Source organism: Ranitomeya variabilis, chromosome 6 (genome assembly GCF_051348905.1).
Source record: "Ranitomeya variabilis isolate aRanVar5 chromosome 6, aRanVar5.hap1, whole genome shotgun sequence".
Taxonomy (NCBI): Eukaryota; Metazoa; Chordata; class Amphibia; order Anura; family Dendrobatidae; genus Ranitomeya; species Ranitomeya variabilis.
Genome location: NC_135237.1, coordinates 415,841,739 through 415,866,784, shown reverse-complemented (window position 1 = coordinate 415,866,784; position 25,046 = coordinate 415,841,739). Strand labels below are relative to the sequence as shown.

At 42.2% G+C, this 25,046-nt stretch overlaps 1 protein-coding gene across 2 annotated transcripts in view; it reads left to right on the top strand.

Moving 5' to 3' along the window:
- Positions 1–25,046, top strand: part of EMILIN2 (elastin microfibril interfacer 2) — a 112,708-nt gene that overhangs the window by 64,218 nt on the left and 23,444 nt on the right. Inside the window, exons 1-5 of one of the 2 annotated variants that reach the window (XM_077270309.1) lie at positions 4,285–4,482; positions 5,904–6,076; positions 7,165–9,036; positions 11,249–11,689; positions 17,976–18,005. In XM_077270309.1, coding sequence (XP_077126424.1) covers positions 5,959–6,076; positions 7,165–9,036; positions 11,249–11,689; positions 17,976–18,005 — 2,461 coding nt within the window. In that variant the 5' untranslated portion in view covers positions 4,285–4,482; positions 5,904–5,958. Of the gene's footprint in view, positions 1–4,284; positions 4,483–5,903; positions 6,077–7,164; positions 9,037–11,248; positions 11,690–17,975; positions 18,006–25,046 lie in introns of those variants that run through there. The other variant, XM_077270308.1, reaches the window with a different exon arrangement.

Sequence of the window (25,046 nt, the reverse complement as noted above, 5' to 3'; positions counted from 1 at the left end):
CCGCGACTGAAAAGGAAGTACCATCTCCCACTGACACAGACTTCACTGACTACGAGCCGTGTAGGGGGGACATAGTCACCTACACCCGCTACCAGACAGATACCGGTTGGCATACCCGGGAAGTAAAGAAGGCTCCCCCTCTAATGAGGTCACCTAGCATCGGGCAGATTGATCTTGCCGCCCCTGCGGCTATCACTGATGTGCAAGTACAAATGGATGCGGTAACTGATATGCGCACGCAAGCCACTCAGACTGCAATTGCAGCCCACGACCTGACAATGCATGAGCAACGGACCCATGGGGTCGATGTAGACGAGGACATATACACGAGTCGTCCAAGGCAAAAGGTTACCAGATATCGTATAAGGCCCTGGAGGCAGTTTACCAATAAACCTAGAAACCCTGAAGAAGGAATGTAAATAGTTCTCTTTAAAAACTTTTCCTGTTACTTTGCTGCTAAAACCCGTCCAGGGTTATGCCTTAAAGGGGTCCTCAGTTCCAGGAGGATTCCAAGTTTAAACCTGTTTTTCACAAGTTATAATTGCTTTAAAAGAACTGCAGAATCATGGACTGTGCATGATCACAAACTGTTTCTGTAAATAGTTTGCACCATCTTAAAGGTGCTCTCTACTGGTTTTACAAGAAGAGCTTCTCGAAGAGACTGTTCCTGATGACATCGTGAAAGTTCTTGCTGTTTTACAAGTTGATGATTGACTTGCATCTTGATTGTTTGCACTACCTGATTGAGAAACTTGGGTTTACCCTTAAAGGAAATGTTTACTTGTTGCTCTTTGCCTAAGAGTGATAATGTTGCCTTGAGTAGTTAGATAGTAATAATCTATGTATATATAATTGTCTAAGGGGTACTTCCGTCTGTCTGTCCTCAACTTCCGTAACGGTTATTCATTCGCTGATTGGTCTCGCCAGCTGCCTGTCATGGCTGCCGCGACCAATCAGCGACGGGCACAGTCCGATTAGTGCCTCCCTATTCCCCTGCAGTCAGTGCCGGGCGGCCGCTCCATACTCCCCGCAGTCATGGATCACACAGGGTTAATGCCAGCGGTAACGTACCGCGTTATGCCGCGGGTAACTCACTCCGTTACCGCCGCTATTTACCCTGTGTGACCAAGTTTTTACTATTGACGCAGCCTATGCAGCGTCAATAGTAAAAGGATCTAATGTTAAAAATAATAAACAAAAATAAAAAATCATTATATACTCACCTTCCGCCACCTTTCCCGTTGCTTGCCATCCTCCGGTAACCGCTCTGTGCAAGCGGCAAGTTCCGGTAGCAAGGATCGTATGGCAGAAGGACCTGCCATGACGTCACGGTCATGTGACTGTGACGTCATCACATGCCCTGCGTGCCTGCGCAAGCAGGACCTGCCATGACGTAACGGTCATGTGACCGCGACGTCATCACACCCTGGGACCGGAAGCTGCCGCCTGTACCGCACACAGGCGACAGAACTACAAGTATGGTGAGTATGTTAGAACTACAATGGGCCCTCGGATCGGAAGGTGAGTATGTTTATTTTTTATTTTTTAACCTGTGACATACGTAGCTGGGCAATCTACTACGTAGCTGGGCAATATACTATGTTGCTGGGCAATATACTACGTGGCTCTGTGCTGTATACTACATCGCTGTGCAATATACTACGTGGCTCTGTGCTGTATACTACGTCACTGGCAATATACTACGTCACTGGGCAATATACTACGTCACTGGGCAATATACTACGTCGCTGTGCAATATACTACGTCACTGGGCAATATGCTACGTCACTGGGCAATATACTACGTCACTGGGCAATATACTACGTCGCTGTGCAATATACTACGTCACTGGGCAATATACTACGTCACTGGGCAATATACTACGTGGCTCTGTGCTGTATACTACATCGCTGTGCAATATACTACGTCACTGGGCAATATACTACATGGCTGGGCAATATACTACGTCACTGGGCAATATACTACATGGCTGGGCAATATACTACGTGGCTCTCTGCTGTACACTACGTCGCTGTGCAATATACTACGTCACTGGGCAATATACTATGTGGCTGGGCAATGTACTACGTCGCTGTGCAATATACTACGTGGCTCTGTGCTGTATACTATGTCACTGGGCAATATACTATGTCACTGGGCAATATACTACGTGGCTGGGCTATATACTACGTGGCTGGGCTATATACTACGTCGCTGGGCAATATACTATGTGGGCTGTGCAGTATACTACATGGACGTGCATATTCTAGAATACCAGATGCGTTAGAATCGGGCCACCATCTAGTGTTTACATAATGATAGTATGTAGCTAGGAATAGAAAATGTTGAATGATGTACTTTGAATAAAATTAAAGTTAAAGTAAGTGTTAGGTTTTATAGGGATAAGCTGAAGGAAAATGCAGTGAGCCCGTAGGGGTTGATAGATAGTCCTGCATATGTAGAAGGAGTAAGAATAGCATATTGGTTTGCACTTTGAAGTTTTATAGTACACCCTTAGAGGGTATTCGCACTTGAATAAAGGAAAATACTGTTTTGTACTTGCACTTAGTAGATAGTACAGGTCCTTCTCAAAAAATTAGCATATAGTGTTAAATTTCATTATTTACCATAATGTAATGATTACAATTAAACTTTCATATATTATAGATTCATTATCCACCAACTGAAATTTGTCAGGTCTTTTATTGTTTTAATACTGATGATTTTGGCATACAACTCCTGATAACCCAAAAAACCTGTCTCAATAAATTAGCATATCAAGAAAAGGTTCTCTAAACGACCTATTACCCTAATCTTCTGAATCAACTAATTAACTCTAAACACATGCAAAAGATACCTGAGGCTTTTAAAAACTCCCTGCCTGGTTCATTACTCAAAACCCCCATCATGGGTAAGACTAGCGACCTGACAGATGTCAAGAAGGCCATCATTGACACCCTCAAGCAAGAGGGTAAGACCCAGAAATAAATTTCTCAACAAATAGGCTGTTCCCAGAGTGCTGTATCAAGGCACCTCAATGGTAAGTCTGTTGGAAGGAAACAATGTGGCAGAAAACGCTGTACAACGAGAAGAGGTGACCGGATCCTGAGGAAGATTGTGGAGAAGGACCGATTCCAGACCTTGGGGAACCTGAGGAAGCAGTGGACTGAGTCTGGTGTGGAAACATCCAGAGCCACCGTGCACAGGCGTGTGCAGGAAATGGGCTACAGGTGCCGCATTCCCCAGGTAAAGCCACTTTTGAACCATAAACAGCGGCAGAAGCGCCTGACCTGGGCTACAGAGAAGCAGCACTGGACTGTTGCTAAGTGGTCCCAAGTACTTTTTTCTGATGAAAGCAAATTTTGCATGTCATTCGGAAATCAAGGTGCCAGAGTCTGGAGGAAGACTGGGGAGAAGGAAATGCCAAAATGCCTGAAGTCCAGTGTCAAGTACCCACAGTCAGTGATGGTGTGGGGTGCCATGTCAGCTGCTGGTGTTGGTCCACTGTGTTTCATCAAGGGCAGGGTCAATGCTTTATGGAGATGAAGATTTCATTTTTCAGCACGACCTGGCACCTGCTCACAGTGCCAAAACCACTGGTAAATGGTTTACTGACCATGGTATTACTGTGCTCAATTGGCCTGCCAACTCTCCTGACCTGAACCCCATAGAGAATCTGTGGGATATTGTGAAGAGAAAGTTGAGAGACGCAAGACCCAACACTCTGGATGAGCTTAAGGCCGCTATTGAAGCATCCTGGGCCTCCATAACATCTCAGCAATGTCACAGGCTGATTGCCTCCATGCCACGCCGCATTGAAGCAGTCATTTCTGCCAAAGGATTCCCGACCAAGTATTGAGTGCATAACTGAACATTATTATTTGATGGTTTTTTTGTTTGTTATTAAAAAACACTTTTATTTGATTGGATGGGTGAAATATGCTAATTTTTTGAGACAGGTTTTTTGGGTTATCAGGAGTTGTATGCCAAAATCATCAGTATTAAAACAATAAAAGACCTGACAAATTTTAGTTGGTGGATAATGAATCTATAATATATGAAAGTTTAATTGTAATCATTACATTATGGTAAATAATGAAATTTAACACTATATGCTAATTTTTTGAGAAGGACCTGTATACCCGTATGGGTGATGGTCGTTCATAGTTAGTTAGTTAATAATTGTTATTTACTTAATTTAAAGTCGTACGCACAATGTAAATATGTTCTTGTTTGTAACGTTCAAGTATTATCACCTCCCATAAAGGGAAGCACTGTTATATTAACTTGTTTTATAGCATTTCAAAAATGTTGCATGTCTATTGCTAACCTGTAATTGTTGTTTTCTTTTCCCAGTCCGGGAGTACTGGATTTAACGGGGGAGTGTAACGCCCCAGAGTCCTGGTCGTTGCAGTAATGTTGTTCTTCCACCAGGGAGAGCAATATTACGTCTGAAGGCAATAAAGGAGATCTTCTGTCCAGGTATCACAACCACACACAACACACTTCACACTCCAGCCACCAGGGGGAGCAAAGGGTCCTATCTACTAGACCACTCCTCACAGTTAGGTAAAACTGGTAGTTGGAGGGAAAGTTAGGGAGTTCCTGGCTGCGGGTCGAGAGAGAAAGGTCTCCAGACCGAGCTGGCTGGAGCGAGGTCCAGTCAGATCCAGACTGCGATCTGAGGAGGACGAGGGTCCACAGAGCTGCGCCTGCCCCACGTGCGGCAGCATCCTAGGAAAGAGACATTGAAAGGAAGTGTATTGCAGTGAGTGAGAAACGAAGTCATAGCAAACCAGAGGAAACCAGAAGGAGTTCTGTCCTGTGAGAGGCTGCCTCCTTCTGAAGCACAGGAATACCGGTGGCCAGAATACAGAGGGAGTAAGGATCTCTATGCTTTACTTCAGAGACTGGCAGGACAGTTAATTCTATGTTGGCTGCCCGACCTTTATACACAGGAGACATGGTGGCAACTTGTGGGGGCCGGGGCGTCTCTAGGGTCCCTATAAAAAGCCTCAGGCCACCAGTCATATGTGTTTTGTTCTATCCGACCACGGGGAACAGTGAGAGGAGTAATAACAGTGAGGACCTTATTAGAGCTTATGCAAGTGAGGACCTACTGTGTTACTGTGTGCATAGAAAGGCTATGGATTTGCCTTCAGACCGGCCGGACTCTGCCTACCCTGTGATCCGGTGCCCTGGACTGTGGACACTGAAGCATTCAGTAAAGGTAAAGAGACTGCAACCTTGTGTCCTCGTTATTCACTGCGCCTCACACCATCCACCATCTACACTGTGGGAAGCCCTGGGGATACACTTCACCTGTGGGAAGGTATACTATCAAGCTGCTATAACATCAGCCCAGCGGATTCCTAAGCAGCATCGGTCACCCTGACCGAATACCACAGGTGGCGTCACGAACTACCGCTTTAAAGACCTTTCCCCCCATTTATCAACGTACGCCCCTAGGGCCATGGACCGGGTCAGCCACCGTGACATCCCCGCTGAGAACCGAAGGACCCGGCTCCGAGTACCCCACGGTCCTATGGGGGCGCTCCAATACAACATGACATAAAGTGGGAGTTGAAAACTAAAATAGATTTACTACATATATTAACAGGGCTGTGGAGTCGGTGCCCATTTTGGTGGAGTCGGTATAAAATGGACTGACTCCGACTCCTAAAATATAGAATAAATTGGGTAGTAGTTGAATGTGCTTTAAATTTCCCTAAGAATTCAGGAAAGTTATGAAATGTCCTATAAATGTCCTATTCCTGATATGAGGATCTCGGTTTTTAGTTGAGATTAATCTGTGCTATTCTTTATGTATGACTCTATGGAGTCGGAGTTGCGAGCCTGGTGTATAAAACTGATCAAGTATTGTGTCTTCTGTTCTTTTGCAGCTATAAGGTTGGCTTTAGACCTAGGTATGTTACATCCTTCAAAGTTGTTACAGAGATGGAATGGAGATGTTGCCCCGGTTTTAAGGGTGAAGATTGCAAGGAGGGCCCCGCTGACAAGGCCAAACAGATCCCCATGAATACTCCTCGTCCAAGTGGTGGGAAGAAGGACACAGGTAAGTAATATTTTGGAATGTACAACTTTGAAAAGTAAACAAAAAATGATACACAATACACAGTGTGTGATGAAACACCTGTGCCTGTATGGGAGATTACTATCAAAAAGAAATCCCATGCAATTACAATATTTAAACCCTATATAAACACATTGCACCAAAAGGGATCGTACCAAAAAAAACCTTTATTGGACAAAATACACAATTAAAATATTAACAATATTAATTGGGATACTCTGAAGGTGACAACTACACCAGAGCCGCAGGCAAGAGGAAAAAAGGACATGCTTGGTATCAAAGTAAGAAAGAACCACCTCTGTATCAGTGCATATGTACTAGTGATCCACAAAGTTATAACACTAGGCTGGTAAAAAACGTCCAGTAAGCACATAACACCAGAGCAAGGAAAGTATGAAGTTATAAGAGCATGATTACCTCAAAACCTGCGGCGCCACCCCTACGCGCGTTTCGGCGTGCGTGCCTTCTTCCGGGACTCCCCCGGAAGAAGGCACGCACGCCGAAACGCGCGTAGGGGTGGCGCCGCAGGTTTTGAGGTAATCATGCTCTTATAACTTCATACTTTCCTTGCTCTGGTGTTATGTGCTTACTGGACGTTTTTTACCAGCCTAGTGTTATAACTTTGTGGATCACTAGTACATATGCACTGATACAGAGGTGGTTCTTTCTTACTTTGATACCAAGCATGTCCTTTTTTCCTCTTGCCTGCGGCTCTGGTGTAGTTGTCACCTTCAGAGTATCCCAATTAATATTGTTAATATTTTAATTGTGTATTTTGTCCAATAAAGGTTTTTTTTGGTACGATCCCTTTTGGTGCAATGTGTTTATATAGGGTTTAAACTTTGAAAAGTAGCTACTTACAGGGAATTTGATTTTTCAGTAATTCCAAAGTTGCCACCAAGTTAAAATAGTTTGGTGGACTACAGTAGAACTTTACTTCAAGTATTGAATGGTGGCAGTAAAAAGTAATATGGACCAATATATATTTTCACAAGTCATGCGTTACCTACTTGAAACTTGTCATGATGCTTTGATAAGTTAATACATCACTGTTTATTATTTCACCTTAGAATTAAATGTGCAACAGTACAAACCATTGGACTCTAAAAAAGATTTTCAAGAATTAAATGCAGCACAAGAGAAAAAGATTCAGACTCTTGAGGAAGAAATGCTCCGACTTACACAAACTGTTATTGACTTGCAAACCTCTTTGACGGGTGTAAACGAAAACTTAAAGATCACTGTTCAGGAAGACACCAGTAAATTTTTAAATACTTGGCTCAACAACTTGACTCCCACAGCCAGTGCCACTGGTGGTAAGACAGAATACTATTTACCAGGGTTCACTGGAAGTGCTGAGAAAGAGGATGGTGTAAAAGATCTAGTGTCTGAATTAACAAGTGCCCGAGAAGAACTTGAAAAGAAAACTGATCAAATTGAAGAACTAACCAGAAAAATCAATTTGTATGAGGAACGCTTAATTGATATTGAAGAGATGTCTCGTCAACCATCAGCAACGGTAGCAGCATCTGTATCTAATGTTGATGATAAGTTGGAAGCTCTAAGAAATGAGATGCTTGAGGGAATGGACAGAAAAATGGCTGATCTGAAAAACTCTTGTGAGTATAAACTGACTAATGTTCAGCAACAATGTGAAGAGAATGAGGGTAGCTGCTCTGAGGTCAAGGATTTTGTTCTTGAAAAGGAGGCTGAGCTCCGTAATGAAATAGACAAGTTGAAATCTCAAGTCCTGACTGCACCAAATGGTGGTTCTGATTGTTGCAAAACTGATATTGACACCATCCTGAAAAATTTGGGTCAAAAAGTTGATAGAATTTCTGAAGCCAACCTGGTTCTTAATGCCCGACTAGACAGTGAGGTACAGCGTCTGAACACCTTAACCCCAGACCACTCTTGGAATGAGAAACTGATTGATTTAGAGTTTAAGGTTAATGTCACAGAAAGAAATGTAGAGGAGCATTGCTTCTATATTGAAGACACCTTGAGAGGTTTAATTAACAGTAGTGTTGACAATATGAGCGATCTAATTGACTGGAAGTTCCAATCACTGGAGAATAGGTTGGGTGATTTTACCAGTAATCGTGATCCTGCTGATTCCAGTAGCACTGGTGCTAGTTCCATTTTTAATGATGTCAATGAATTGAAAGATGTGGTACAGAAGCTGGATAATGAATTGAAAGCTGTTTTACATGGCAAGGAAGGATCTTTGGGCAACACAGAGGGCTACAACAATAACTATGAAGTTTTGGTTCAGACACAGCTAGATAATGCTCTTCTTTTGAAGTCACTTACTGATACAATGAATGAAAAATTTGAGTTGCTGCAAAACAAGACATCAGATTTAGAAGGTTTGAAAACTGAGCTGGGAATGGTTAAAATTGATCTATACCAGATTGAAGACAGTGTTGATTTATTGAATGATAAGTTTGGTTCCTTAAAAGACCAAGTTCAAGGTATTAACTCTACTGTCATGGATAATCAGCTTGGCCTATTAGCGAAAGTTGAAGTTGTCCAAAAACTTTTCGATGGTACCTCAGATGTTTCTACAAATGATAACTGTTGTAACAATATCCAAGACAATTTTGAAGTCCTAAAGCGTGAACTAACTGCTGATAAAGGGAAGTGCCCTGAAAATGCACAGGGAGTTAGAAATGAGCTTTCAAATGTCAATGCCAGAGTTTCTAAGTTGGAAAATGTCTGTGGAAAGCTGGACACCATCTCTGGAAGCCTGCAAAGGATTAAAGATGGACTTAACAAACATGTAACCAGTTTATGGAATTGTATAAACAAGATCAATGGGACAATAAAGTCACATTCAACTGACATTTATGGCCTGAATAATTCTGTCCAGGTGTTCCAAACACAGATCATCAAAATTACAACTGATTTACAAGATCTTACCAAGAGCAAGCCTGGAGAAGGTAGGAAATACAGTGATTTACAAAATTATCAGCCCATTGTTAGATTTATAGGATGAAAATTAGATTATGAAGCTTAGTTTAGTAAATACAGAATTTATATCGGGGGAAAAAACCTCTTGGATATTTATTAATGTTGTGCTTTGAATTACGGTAGTCTAAAATGACTCTCTTCAGGTAACAGCACATTGATATATTTTATTATTTTTGCTAAATTGGATTTTACATTTTTAATTTCTACTTTATTTTTTTCTGTGAAAGCAGCTGCTGTTGGTAAAAGCCCGTTTTACTCCGCTAGAAATTATATGCATTTAATGAACAAGTATTACAATTTTACCCCATTAAGAAGGTTATTTTCCAGATTTAGAGAAAATATATTTAGAATAAAATGTAAATGCCTATAACAATGAGTTAGTTTTACTGCACCTCAGAGGTGAAATAAATAATGCCTTTTAAATAAAAAAAAAAAAATACTTTTCAGCTAACATTATATTGCATGCTTTTAAAATATTCATCTAAATATCTTTAGATGAATAGCAGTCAAGCGCAACACTAGTATTTCTTTTTACTTTTTAAATAATTTTAGTTTTAAAGGGGTTGTATGACATCAGAAAACATGGCTGCTGTTTTCCAGCTCTAGTCTTTTCCGTGGCTTGTATTTTGCATTGCAACTTAGACCTATTTGCGTAAGGCCTCTTTCACATGTCAGTGTCTCCGGTATGTGTGGTGACAGTTTGCACACGTACCGGGGACACCTACACACATTCAAATCTATGGGTCTTCACACATGTCAGTGTGTTTCCACGGACCATGTGTCCGAGTTCAAAACACGACATGTCCGTTTTATTGCTGCCAGCACTGTCCACAATACCGCACACATGCACACTGAACACACTTGGAGGACATCCGTCTGTCTTCCGTGTGACACGCACCAGCACCTGGGAAAAGGCAGTACAGGTGCTAGCATTGTTCCCAGGTGCTGGGTGCTGAATGCAGCTCTGATAATTGTCACCTGGCTTGCTGCGATCAGCAAGACCAGATGACTCTGATGACACTTGTATTCAGCACCGGCCATCTGTGTGTCATATGTATTAAATAAAAAAACAGCATGGGGTCCCCAGCTGAGGGAAAGCCAACAGCCGTGGGCTGTTGTTAATATTCTGGGAAGGTTAAACAGACAGCTGTGGGTTGATATTAATAGGCTGGGAAGTGGCCATGGATATTGGCCCTCTTAGACTAAGAACATCAGCCCTCAGCCACTCCAGAAATGGCGCATCCATTAGATGTGCCAATTCTGGTGCATAGCCTCCGCTCTTCCCACTTGCCCTTCTGCGTTGACAAGTGGGGTTGATGCCAGCTGGCATTAAGCCCAGGGGTTAGTAATCGAGAGGTGTCTATCAGACACCCCCATTACTAACCCCATAGTCAAATTTAATAAATCTTTATTTTTTATATAGCGCTGACATATTCCGCAGCGCTTTACGGTTTGCACACATTATCATCGCTGTCCCCGATGGGGCTCACAATCTAAATTCCCTATCAGTATGTCTTTGGAATGTAGGAGGAAACCGGAGTGCCTGGAGGAAACCCACGCAAACACGGGGAGAACATACAAACTCCTTGCAGATGTTGTCCTTGGTGGGATTTGAACCCAGGACTCCAGCGCTGCAAGGCTTACCACTGGGCCACCGTGCTGCCCTGAAATAAACAGTACCCAACCCTCTTTTACCCATTTATTAACTAAAAAATAAAAATTAAAAATTAAAATAATTGTCACCATTCACAATGCTAAAAACATAGAAGGGAAAAATGCTAAGTCAACTAGTTTACTGAAATATTGTTGTTCTGTAACTTTTCATTTGTTCAGTCATCTTCTTTTTCAAGATGTTTAATGATTCAATTCTATTGGAATTTTTGTTTGTTCCAAAAGCACAGATGACATAGAACAGGAGACAAGGCTAATAAAATATTTGGTTATTTTCAATTCACACCCTTTTTCTTTTTGTGTAAATGTACTGTAGAAGAGAGATTATTTTAGTTTTTATACTGAAGTCTTAATAATGTTGAATATTGTAAAAATAAAATATGTGAAGCAATATTAGAATTGCATGGCCTGACAGAAAGGTTTGTAGTTACACATTATAATACACCTGAAGAGTCTATAATAAGAAAAAATATTACTAACAATTATATAATATTATTTCTTCTCATTTAGGGTCCAAGCCAAAACATACAATAAAAGTTGAAGTTATACGTGAACAGCCACCAAGCGCAACTGAAATACCAAAACATCCACAAGTCCCACCACATACAATATACCCCCAGGTACCTTTAGTTCCTTCACTTCCTGACCAGCCTGGACAACCTCAAGAACCTCAGTATCCAACTAAGCCGCAATCCCCATCTCATCCAGGAAAACCTCAACTACCTCTAGATCCTACCAGTACAAAGCCAAAGCAACCACCAATGAAACCAGAGCCACCTACCTCTTCAGGGTCTATCGTTATACCACTGGTTCCACACCGCAATGGAGTCATTTTGGAGCATGGTCAAGCTGGCCCTCCTGGGAGATTGGTACAGACTGGATCAGTAAGGCCACAAGGTGCTGATGGAGAGCAAGATATGCAGATGTCAAAAGGTTTTGCTGGAGCACCAGGCAAGTTACATATTTTTAGGGATTTTCCCTTCTCAGGAAAATTCTGTCTCCAAGCGCTGTTTCTTATAACAAAAACAAACTGTGATTTACTCACTCTCCCCAGGTCTAGTGCTGAGTCTCCGCCACTGCCCTAGTCCAGTGTCTGTTTTTATCTGCAGTGCTGACATCACGTCAACAGCGCTATAGCCAATCATTGAACTTAGCAGCTTTGCTGATGTAGTCTATTTATTTATCTCTCTACCATATCTAATCATGTTCCCTGTTCAGTTTTCTAGCTGTGCAAACTTGCTGACTCCCTACTACTTTTTTTTCCTCAATATTCCTATCTTCACTTATGAATAGTAGATCAATAACTACAAGTCACGAGCTGTGTAATGGCCACATGTCTCAGATTCTTTACTTTGTTAAAACAATTCTCATTGAGTCTATTTACAAAGATACGATTGAGCTGTTAATGTAGAAAATTAGTTGAGAGACTCGTAACTGGAACTTAAAGAATTACTCAGTGTTGTTATTGTGTAATGACATCCATCTTACTATACTGTACTTTGCCAGATATAAAGCCAGTGTTCATCAGGGGTCATCCCTAGGTCCCGATTACTTGACACATAGCAGTAAACTGTGTTAACTGAGCAATGGAATTAAAAATACAGGGTGGGCCATGTGTATGGATACACCTAAATAAAATGGGAATGGTTGATGAGAGCAACTTCCTGTTTGTGGCACTTTAGTATATGGGAGGGGGAAAATTTTTCAAGATGGATGGTGACCATGGCGGCCATTTGGAAGTTGGGCATTTTTGGATCCAACTTTATTTTTTAATGGGAAGAGGGCCATGTGACACATCAAACTTATTGAGAATTTCAGAAGAAAAACAATGGTATGCTTGGTTTTAACATAACTTTATTCTTTAGTGAGTTATTTCCAAGTTTCTCTTTGTTTACAGCCATTGACATGTCACAGAGGTTACACGTGAAGAGGGGAGAGAAATTGTGTTGATGCCTGGTGAACGCAGTACCCGTGTCATTGCAGCAGATTTCAATGCAAGACACCTTGCGCAAGAAAACTGTCACCATTCCCATTATATTTAGGTGTATCCATATAAATGGCCCACTCAAAAAAAAGTTTGCCTCATCACTGAACATAATGTTCTGTGTAAACTGAGGGTCCTGTTCCAATTTTTGTTTTGCCCATTCTGCAAATTCAGCGTGCTGGACCTGGGTCATTCTTGATGAGATGCTGCAGCAGTTGGATTTTGTAAGCGCGCCATTTGTGAGTAGCTAATATCCGCCGAAGGGATGTTCGACTGATGCCAGATTGGAGCCCTGAATTTGCAGAATGGGCAAAACAAAAATTGGAACAGGACCCTCAGTTTACACAGAACATTATGTTCAATGATCAGGCAAACCTTTTTGGATGGGCCATTTATATGGATACACCTAAATAACATGGGAATGGTGACAGTTTTCTTGCATAGGGTGTCTTGCATTAAAATATGCTGCAATGACCTGGGTACCAGACATCAGCACAATTTCTATCCGCTCCTCACGTGTTAACCTCTGCGACATGTCAATGGCTGTAAACAAACAGAAACTTGTAAATAACTCATGAAAGAATAAAGTTACATTAAAACCAAGCACACCATTGTTTTTCTTGTGAAATTCCCAATAAGTTTGATGTGTCACATGACCCTCTTCCCATTGGAAAAAATAAAGTTGGATCCAAAATGGCCAACTTCAAAATGGTCGCCATGGTAACCACCCATCTTGAAAAGTTTTTCCCCTCCCATATACTAATGTGCCACAAACAGGAAGTTGATATCACCAACCATCCTCATTTTATTTAGGTGTATCCATATACATGGCCCACCCTGTATAAGGTAATTGAATATATTAAAATTAAATAATAGAAATGTGAGAATCAATTTGATGCCAATCGAATTTGTGTAAAAAATTTAGATGAATTTGAGCACAAATTGACAAAAAATGCCCATCACCATTTGCACATACATGACCTCAGGTATGACCGAGCAAGCTTCCCCTTAATACGCTGTAGCTATCCCTTCACATGGTATAGCGCAACTAATTAGAAGGAACTATCTCAGCCTCTATAAAAGCTGTGGCATGGAATGCAGCAAAGATTTTTTGATGATTTAGGATAGTTAGAGGACATTAGAGCTCATAGCTCAGCAACACAGATACTGTAAGAAGCAAAAGTCCTAAAACATTGAACAAATACTCCAGACATTAATGTATTGTACAACTGCAGCAGTGAATATGATGAAAGTAGCAGTCTATGAATAATACAGATTCAATTAATAGCGGAAGACCGAGAAACGAGAGGTGCCAGCAGTAATGCCATGCCAGACTTCGTATGATTGACAAGTGATAAAATGTAGCAGACATCTGTCCGGCTGCGTTTAAATTACAGTTGCATTTTTTTTTCTTCAAGATTAATAAGAGGCATCTGCAGGGCAGCAAAATATTTTTTTAAGAAAAAATATCTGAAATCAGTCTCAATTAGTGAATGTGTGCTTTCTTTCTTGCCAAAAGTGACAAGTGACTATACTGAATTTTTGCATTTCTTTTGCAAACCTTTTTGTAAAGTGAGCATGTTGCAAAAAATTTTTTAAACAGTTACATACACAGCACAATAATACAGTGCCTTATTGCAGGTGCTGACTTTTTGCATGTGTACATACCTAACATTTCCAGTTTTTATTATTATTATTATTATTATTATTACATTTTGTAAAAATAACAAATTGGATATTTTTTTTAAAAGGAGCCATTTAACCCTGCTGTTGTCTTCGGTCAAAAACGACCGATTTTGAACTTTAATATTTTAAAAAAAATTCAAGATGCGGTTCTGAAACTTGTGGTTGATTGACTTTTCCTCATTTGAGGGGTTCTTACTATGCGTATTTTTATATATATTTTTTTATGCTTACTTTTTGCTCCACAATTTTTTATACACTTGTACTCTTCGGTCAAAAATGACCGATAGCCTTTTATAGTGATCTCCAGCCATTTTATGAGTAAAATAAAGGAGCTATAATCTCATTTTGGACTATATATTACATCTACTACTATTTATCAATTTATTTAGGTCCTTTTGGTCCATGCAGATTTACTCATACATTTATTGTTATAGTTTACAGTTAGATGAATCATTATTTTTGTATGTGCAAATATGCAATATGCATAAATATTCCAATAAAGCCATGTTAAATGTTTTGACAAAAAAAAAAAAAAAAAAGTAAGTTTTTCTTTCCATTTTTCATTTGTTTATAAACAAACAGGTTCACATACAATACAATACTGCAAAAATTATTCAATTAAAACACAAATTAGCTAAAAATCAAGACTTTATTAGGTCCGGTCAAAAATGACCGGAAGATAACAAGTGTATAGTGGTAACCAGGAGAATAGCAGGGTTAACTGTGCATATCTGTTTTTGCATATACTATACTATACTTTATCCTGTTGCTATATATTTTTATATTTTTTGTTTTAGTATATGTAACTACCTAGCTAGCATTTCTTGTTACCGTATATACTTGTGTATAAGCCAAGATTTTCAGTACATTTTTTTGTGCTGAAAACGACCCCTCGGCTTATACACGAGTCATGGCCCAGAAAGCCGGCGGGGAGGGGGAGCGGTGAGCCGGCGTCTCACAGTGACAGCTCCAGAAGACATCAATACTCACTCTCCATCGCTACATCTACGTCCCTTCATCTCTGTCCCGGCGCCAGCAGCTCTTTCCTGTTCCTGTGCTCAGCGGTCAGGTGGTACCGCTCATTAAGATAATGAATATGCATGCGACTCCACTTCCATAGGCGTGGAGCGCATATTCATGACCTTAATGAGCGGTTGCATGTGACCGCTCAGCACAGGAAGAAGCTGCCATGCCGGGACAATGGAGTTGCAGGGACCTTCAGCGACGGCGTGAGGAGGGTGAGCATTTCGGGGAGGATGCCAAGCCATGCATACAAGGGGGAGAACAGGGGAGCTCAGCCATGCATTCAAGATGGGATGGGGGGAGAAATGCATGCAAGGAGGGGAACGGCGGGGGAGCCATGAATACAACAGGGGGAACCACACAGAGCAGGACAGGATGGGGGGGAACCACGCATACCGGGATAGGAATGAGGGGACAATACATACCCGGCTTATAAGTGAGTCAATAAGCTTACCCAGTTTTCCGTGGCAAAATTAGGTGCCTCGGCTTATACTTGAGATGGCTTATACTCGAGTATATACGGTATGTTGTTTTTGGCAACAGTTTAATAACTGGAATTGAAAAAAATGTCAAAAGTTAATTAAAGTATTTTACAAAATGTGTGATAAACAAAAATGGCAATGGATAGGTACTATAAATGATGCCCAATATAATTGCTAAGAATGTCAGAGCTGCTAACAGAAGCAGTAGCATCACGACTACTGGCACCAGCCAGCCGTGCAATAGTATTATGAAATGCAGGGAACAGTTGGCCTCCTTTGCCTCTGACAAGCATATTAGTGGGAAGGAAGCAGAGGATGTTATGGAATTAATGGCTCATCACATCACTTGTCCTACTCACAGTAGGATGATGTTACCTCTGACAGTGGCACCATCAGTTTGAGTCAGTATTCTTCACAGAAGGGTCTGCCTGATCACAAATGACTGAGAAGTATAATTTTTGAACCATTTTTTAAATAAAAAAAATATATATACAGATGCATCTCAAAAAATTAGAATATCATCAAAAAGTTCATTTATTTCAGTTCAATTTCAGTTATTACAGCCAATGAAAACCCAAACGTCATTGTCTCAATAAATTAGAATACTTTATAACACCAGCTGGAAAAAATGATTTTAAAGTCCAAAATGTTGGCTTACTGAGATGTATGTTCAGTAAATGCACTCAATACTCGGGGATCGGGGCTTCTTTGGCATGTATGTTCAGTAAATGCACTCAATACTCGGGACTCGGGGCTCCTTTGGCATCAATTACTGCATCAATTTGGCATGGCATGGAAGCGATCAGGCTGTAGCACTGCTGAGGTGTTACGGAAGCCCAGGTTGCTTTGATAGCAGCCTTCAGCTTGTCTGCTTTGTTGGGTCTGGTGTCTCTCATCTTCTTCTTGACAACACAACATACATTCTCAATCATTGATTGTGGATAATTCACACTAGACCTTGGACATCAAGATCCCAGAGTCTGGAGGAAGAGTGGAGAGACAGACAATCCAAGCTGCTTTTAGGTCTAATGTGAAGTTTCCACAGTCAGTGATGGTTTGGGGAGCCATGTCATCTGCTGGTGTAAATGCACTGTGTTTTAGCAAGACCAAAGTCAGCATGGCCATCTACCAGGAAATTTTGGAGCACTTCATGCTTCCCTCTGCCCACAAGCTTTTTAGAGTTGGAAATGTCATTCTATAGCAGGACTTGGCACCTGTCCACACTGCCAAAAGTACCAATACTTGGTTTAAAAACAACAGTATCACTGTGCTTGATTGGCCAGTAAACTCGTCTGACCTTAACCCCATAGAGAATCTATGGGGTATTGTAAAGAGGAAGATGTGAGACACAAGATCCAACAATCCAGATGAGCTGAAGGCTCCTATCAAAGCAACCTGGGCTTCCATGACACTTCAGCAGTGCCCCAGGCTGATCGCCTCCATGCCACGCCGCATTGATGCAGTAATTGATGCCAAAGGAGCCCCCACCAAGTATTGAGTGCATTTACTGAATATGCATTTCAGTAGGCCAACAATTCGGATTTTTTCGAGCTGGTATTATAAAGTATTCTAATTTACTGAGATAATGACTTTTGGGTTTTCATTGGCTGTAAGCCATAGTCATCAACATTAACAGAAATAAGCACTTGAAATACATCACTCTGTTTTTAATGACTCTGTATAATATATGAGTTTCACTTTTTGTATTGAAGAACTGAAATAAATTAACTTTTTGATGATATTCCAATTTTGTGAGATGCACCTGTATGTGAAGTCTCTCAGTGCACTGTATTATTTAATGGGCTGTTGGTTACTACCAGGCTTCCATCCATTTTCATGGTGAGGTCACTTTGGCATTACTGAGGCTGGATCAAAGAGCTCAAAAGTGGCTGGATATAGTCCTAGGAGACCATGGAGTGTTACACATCATTTCAAGGCAATTGGAGGCTTTGCAGTTTTGAAATTCATAGCAAATCAATGCTTCAAATCAAATTTGATTATCTCTAGTAAATAATACGCAGCAAATGTCCTCTTCTTACCAGAAGCCTACTTTCTCTTACAGGTTACCCCAAGCCAACAAGGGATACAAAAGGTAAAAATTCTAGTTTATATTTCTTAATTATGTGAAATGCATAGGTCTATAGGTCGATCTCATGAGGTCCCATTACAATTTTTACTCCTTCATATCTCTGTTTTCAAACCGGTTAAAAACATTTACTGGCTTGTCTGAAATAACATACATGCACGAGCTCTGTATATAGTGTACAGATAATACAGTGATCACCAGTGACATTATACACAGAAGCTCTGTACATATTTATTTTATATTTTTGCATGTGGCTGGTGTTATTTTCTATGTTCCTAATCTAGAATTCATTGAAATACAAGCTTTTTGCCCTCATATTTGTGGCCTTGGATAAGGGCATTATTCCAAATGATATCTTTTCATTTGCTTGCATAGCACAAGCCTATTTCACAGCACTGCTTAAAGATTGTCACCCTTCATCAGTCCTTGTCCCCAAGAGACACACAATCTAATTTCACTAAACAGACTGGTTAACATCCTATGAAATTTGTCCTGCAATCAAATAATATTGTAGTGTGGGCGACAACGCATAAAAATAACAGATAAATGTTGCTATTGGTTAAGTTTGAATCCAGGACTTCAGGATAACAATGCTAACCACTGGGCCACCATGTTAGCATAATAAAAAAAACAAGCTAAATCAAACTAAACTAAACTTATTTCGTCCTTGTTTATAAAAAATAAAGAAAGTTTTGAACAAGTTTCAAAAGTTTGGCTTGATTTACACTACCCAAATGGCATCATTAGTCAATGATCAGCAACATGTTTGAAGATCGGCAGTGATTTAATGGCCTGTCTAGACATGCAGACAAGGAATTTAAGGGTACCATACTGGCAAAATTTTCAGCCCCCCTTGCCCAGGTTTCACCCCAGCTGTGCCTCCACCCCTTGAACCTTCCACAGTCCCACCGCTCACTCTCGGAAAAACTCCACTTCTGCACCTCACCAGGAGGTCTGTATAAATTGTCCGTGTACAGGTAATACAGTGATCACCAGTGACATTATATACAAGAGCTCTGTATATAGCGTCAGTGTACAGGTAATACAGTGATCACCAGTGACATTATACACAGGAGTTCTGCATATAGTATATAGTGTATTGTGTAAATGTACAGGGAAGACATTGACTCACCAGTGACCTCTCAAGTTGAAGTCCTTCATCTTCTCTTTTCTTCTTCAGTCAGCGCAGACCATCATCACTTCTTCCAGCCAGGGCTCATCTCTGCAGAAAATAACACAGTTATCTAGAGCTTTGCTTTCAGAGCACATTCCCCACTTTTTCCCCCAATTTCTACACTGCGCCATATGAAGAAAAAAGCAACATGGTGCCATTCTGCACAGTAACAGGACCCCCCCCCTAAATTCCTCATTTTCTCTCCCCCACCCTCAATTCATCATCATTTCCTGTTGCTCACCCCCAATCTCAATTTATAATTGTGGCGCCCCAGGGTCCTGGTCGTCACAGTAGCATTGCTTTCCTCATGGGGAGAGTGATGTTACGCTTGAAGGCAAGGAGGGATATCTGCAACCAGGTACCAAAAACATGCAACACATTCACACTCCAGGCCACCAGGGGGAGCTTTTGATCCTACTTGCTAGGTGATTCCCCATATAGATATGACTGGTAGTCTGTAGGGAGAGTTAGTCAGTTTCCAGAGGGTTCCTGCAAAGGAAGCAGACAGGTGCCATCTGAGGGAGGCAAAGGTTTTACGCACCTGTGTAGCCCCAGTGCAGCAGTTCCTGGAAAGAGACATACAGAAAGCCGAATTGATTGCAGAGAGCGTGCAGGAGAGCAGAGCGCAGGAGTGGATATCAGGGGGAGGCCAGCCCCGAGCAGGCTGCATCCTTCTGAAGTGCAGGACCGGTAGCCAGAACACCGAGGATCGTAAAGCACTCTATGACTTACATCAGAGACCGGTAAGACAGTTGAACTTTACTTTACCTGTCCGACCTAACACCCAGGAGGCACGGTGGCACCCCTCCAAGGCCGTGGCGTGCTAGAGTCCCTATAAATAGCCTTAAGCCACCAGTCATACGGGCTATGTCCTATCCTACCCGGGGGACAGAGAGAGAGACATCATCTGTGAGGACCTTAGGTGAGCTTTTAGCAGTAAGGGACTACAACACTATGGAGCTAAGGGAAGGCTTTTGATTTCCACCTGGGTAAGGGGACTCCTAACTTGCCTTCAAGCCGGCCAGACTCTGCCTGCCCTGCTCTGGACTGCGGATGCTGAAGTCTTCAGTAAACCAAGGTAAAGAGACTGCAAACCTGTGTCCTCATTCTTTACTGCACTCCTCGCCATCTTCCATCTACACACCAGGAGCCCTGGGGACATACTTCACCTTTGGGAAGTTATACCATCTAGCTGCCATAACATCACCCCAGAGGACCCCTTAAAGCAGCGTCTGTCCCCACTGACTGAATACCACAGGTGGCGTCACGAACACAAACTTTATTCCCTTTAAAGACCTTTCCCTTTTACATGGACGCTCCAGAGCCACGGATCGGGTCGCTGCCGTGACATTCCCCCTGTGAACTCAGGACCCGGTACCGAGTACCCCACGGCCCTGTCAGGGCGACTCATAATCATTTACTCTCTCCCATCCTCATTTCATCATTATTTGCTGATCTCCATCCCCACCTTCAAGTCATCATTAGCTACCCCAGGCTCAATTCATCAACGTTTGCTCTCTCCCACCTTCAATACAAAATCCTTTACTCTCCCCCACCCTCAATACATCATCATTTACTTCCCCCCACACCCTCAATTCATCACCATTTGCTGTCTCAGCCCCCATTTAATTTATTTTAGAAAAAAAAAACGTTTTTTTTATACTTCCCTTTCATACGATCCCTGTTGTGGATTCTGTTTTTGGGCTCCCTCTGGTGGTTACAACTGGTACTGGGTGACTTTGGTGGGTTGCGGTCTCTGGTTTCCACCTGTCCATCAGTGGCTGGGTGTTTCCTATTTAACCTGGCTTTCCTGTCATTCCCTTGCCGGCTATCAATGTATCAGTGTGTGTCTCTGTTACCTGCTCCTAGGCCTTCAAGACAAGCTAAGTCTGTATTTCCCTGTTTCATGATTGCTTTCATGTTTTTTAGTCCAGCTTGCAGATATGTAATTCTCTGCTGCTGGTTGCTCTAGTGGGCTGAAATTACCACTCATGTACCATGAGTTGGCACATGAGTTCAAGTAATTTCAGGATGGTATTTTGAAGGGTTTTTCAGCTGACCGCGCAGTTCACCTTTTGTATCCTCTGCTATCTAGCTTAAGCGGGCCTCATTTTGCTGAATCTGTTTTCATAACTTCGTTTGTGCCTTCCTCTCATTTCACCGTCATTATATGTGGGAGGCTGCTATCTCTGTGGGAATATTTCTCTGGAGGCAAGTGAGGTCTGTTATTCTTCTGATAGGGGAAGCTAGATCTCCGGCTGGCGTGAGACGTCTAGGGGCCCCCCAGGAACGTTCCCCGGCTACTGTTAGTTGAGTGTTGAGGTTCAGGATCGCGGTCAGCTCAGGTTCCATCACCCTAGAGCTCGTCCTGTTTTTGCCCATGTTATGTTTACAAATTCCCTGCCATTGGGAATCATGACAGTATAGCCGGCCACAAAGTGTTAATTGTTTGGGCTGAAGCAGGAGAAAAAGAAGTGTTGAAGGGAAATTTTTTTTTTTTTTTTTTTTTTTCCCCTCAGAGTTTTGCTGCCTAGCCCTTAATTGCTGTCTAGCTGCTTCTTACCTCCTCTTAACCCTTGAATGGCTCTGACCTTAGCTGTTTAACATGGATGTCCAGAGTTTGGCTTCCAGCCTGAATAATCTTGCTGCAAAAGTTCAAAATATACAGGATTTTGTTGTTCACACTCCTATGTCTGAACCTAGAATTCCTATTCCAGAGTTTTTTTTCTGGAGATAGATCTACCTTCCTGAATTTCAGGAACAATTGCAAATTGTTTCTTTCTTTGAAATCTCGCTCCTCTGGAGACCCTGCTCAGCAGGTCAAGATTGTAATATCTTTCCTGCGGGGCGACCCTCAGAATTGGGCATTTGCATTGGCACCAGGGGATCCTGCATTGCTCAGTGTGGATGCGTTTTTTCTGGCACTGGGATTGCTCTATGAGGAACCTAACCTGGAGATTCAGGCTGAAAAGGCTTTATTGGCCCTCTCTTAGGGGCATGATGAAGCGGAAGTATATTGTCAAAAATTTCGGAAATGGTCGGTGCTTACTCAGTGGAATGAGTGCGCCCTGGCTGCAAACTTCAGAGATGGTCTTTCTGAGGCCATTAAGGATATTATGGTGGGGTTCCCTGCGCCTACAGGTCTGAATGAGTCTATGACTATGGCCATTCAGATTGATCGGCGTTTACGGGAGCGCAAACCTGTGCACCAGTTGGCGGTGTCTTCTGAACAGGCACCTGAGACTATGCAATGTGATAGAATTCAGTCCAGAAGTGAACGGCAAAATTATAGGCGGAAAAATGGATTGTGTTTTTATTGTGGTGATTCAGCTCATGTTATATCAGCATGCTCTAAACGCACAAAAAAGGTTGATAAATCTTTTGCCATTAGTACTCTGCAGTCTAAGTTCATTTTGTCTGTGACTCTGATTTGTTCACTGTCATCCATTTCCGTCGATGCCTATGTGGATTCGGGCGCTGCCCTGAGTCTTATGGATTGGTCTTTTGCCAAACGCTGCGGTTTTAGTCTGGAGCCTCTGGAAGTTCCTATTCCTTTGAAGGGAATTGACTCTACACCATTGGCTATGAATAAACCGCAGTACTGGACACAAGTGACCATGCGCATGACTCCCGTTCATCAGGAGGTGATTCGCTTCCTTGTACTGTATAATTTACATGATGTACTAGTGCTTGGTCTGCCATGGTTACAAACTCATAATCCAGTCCTGGATTGGAAAACAATGTCTGTGTTAAGCTGGGGATGTCAGGGGGTTCATGATGATGCACCTCTGATTTCAATTGCTTCATCTACTCCTTCTGAGGTCCCTGCGTTTTTGTCTGACTATCGGGATGTTTTTGAGGAGCCTAAGCTCAATTCGCTCCCTCCTCATAGGGATTGTGACTGTGCTATAGAATTAATTCCTGGCAGTAAGTTCCCTAAGGGTCGTTTATTTAATCTGTCAGTGCCAGAGCATACTGCTATGTGGAATTATATTAAGGAGTCCTTGGAAAAGGGACATATTCGTCCACCTTCGTCCCCTCTGGGAGCAGGTTTTTTTTTCGTGGCAAAAAAAGATGGTTCCCTGAGGCCTTGTATAGATTATCGCCTTCTGAATAAGATTACAGTCAAATATCAGTATCCATTGCCATTATTGACTGATTTGTTTGCTCGCATTAAGGGGGCTAGGTGGTTCACTAAGATAGATCTTCGCGGTGCGTATAATCTTGTGCGGATAAAGCAGGGTGATGAGTGGAAAACCGCATTTAATACGCCTGAGGGCCATTTTGAGTATTTGGTAATGCCTTTTGGACTTTCTAATGCTCCTTCAGTCTTTCAGTCCTTTATGCACAATATTTTCCGTGAATATCTGGATAAGTTTATGATTGTGTATTTGGATGATATTTTGGTGTTTTCTGATGACTGGGAGTCTCATGTTCTACAGGTCAGGAAGGTGTTTCAAGTCCTGCAGGCCAATTCTCTGTGAAGGGCTCAAAATGTCTCTTCGGAGTCCAGAAGATTTCTTTTTTGGGGTACATTTTTTCTCCTTCTACTATTGAGATGGATCCCGTCAAGGTTCAGGCGATTTGTGACTGGACACAACCTACATCTGTTAAGAGTCTTCAGAAGTTCTTGGGTTTTGCTAATTTTTATCGTCGGTTCATTTCTAATTTTTCCAGTGTTGTTAAACCTTTGACTGATTTGACTAAAAAGGGTGCTGATGTTGCTAATTGGTCTCCTACGGCTGTGGAGGCCTTTCAGGAACTTAAGCGCCGGTTTTCTTCTGCTCCTGTGTTATGTCAACCAGATGTTTCACTTCCTTTTCAGGTTGAGGTTGATGCTTCCGAGATTGGAGCGGGGGCGGTTTTGTCACAGAGAAGTTCCGATGGCTCGGTGATGAAGCCATGTGTGTTCTTTTCTAGAAAATTCTCGCCCGCCGAGCGCAATTATGATGTGGGTAATCGGGAGCTTTTGGCCATGAAGTGGGCATTTGAGGAGTGGCGTCATTGGCTTGAGGGTGCTAGACATCGTGTGGTGGTCTTGACTGATCACAAAAATCTGATTTACCTTGAGTCTGCCAGGCGTTTGAATCCTAGACAGGCTCGTTGGTCGTTGTTTTTTTTCTCGTTTCAATTTTGTGGTTTCATACTTGCCAGGTTCAAAGAATGTGAAGGCAGATGCTCTTTCCAGGAGTTTTGTGCCTGACTCTCCTGGAGACTCTGGGCCTACTGGCATCCTTAGGGATGGGGTAATATTGTCCGCCGTCTCCCCAGACTTGCGACGTGCATTGCAGGAGTTTCAGGCGGATAAACCTGATCGGTGTCCACCAGAAAGACTGTTTGTTCCGGATGATTGGACCAGTAGAGTCATCTCCGAGGTCCATTCTTCTGTGTTGGCTGGTCATCCTGGAATATTTGGTACTAGAGACTTGGTGGCCAGGTCTTTTTGGTGGCCTTCCTTGTCAAGGGATGTGCGCACCTTTGTGCAGTCCTGTGAAGTGTGTGCTCGGGCTAAGCCTTGCTGTTCTCGGGCCAGTGGGTTGTTGTTATCCTTGCCTATCCCGAAGAGGCCTTGGACGCACATTTCCATGGATTTTATTTCAGATCTCCCTGTCTCACAGAAAATGTCCGTTATCTGGGTTGTGTGTGACCGCTTTTCTAAGATGGTTCATTTGGTACCCTTGCCTAAGTTGCCTTCCTCCTCTGAGTTGGTCCCTTTGTTTTTTTCAGAACGTGGTTCGTTTGCATGGGATTCCGGAGAATATCGTTTCGGACAGGGGATCCCAGTTTGTGTCTAGATTTTGGCGGACGTTTTGTGCTAAGATGGGCATTAATTTGTCTTTCTCGTCTGCATTCCATCCTCAGATGAATGGCCA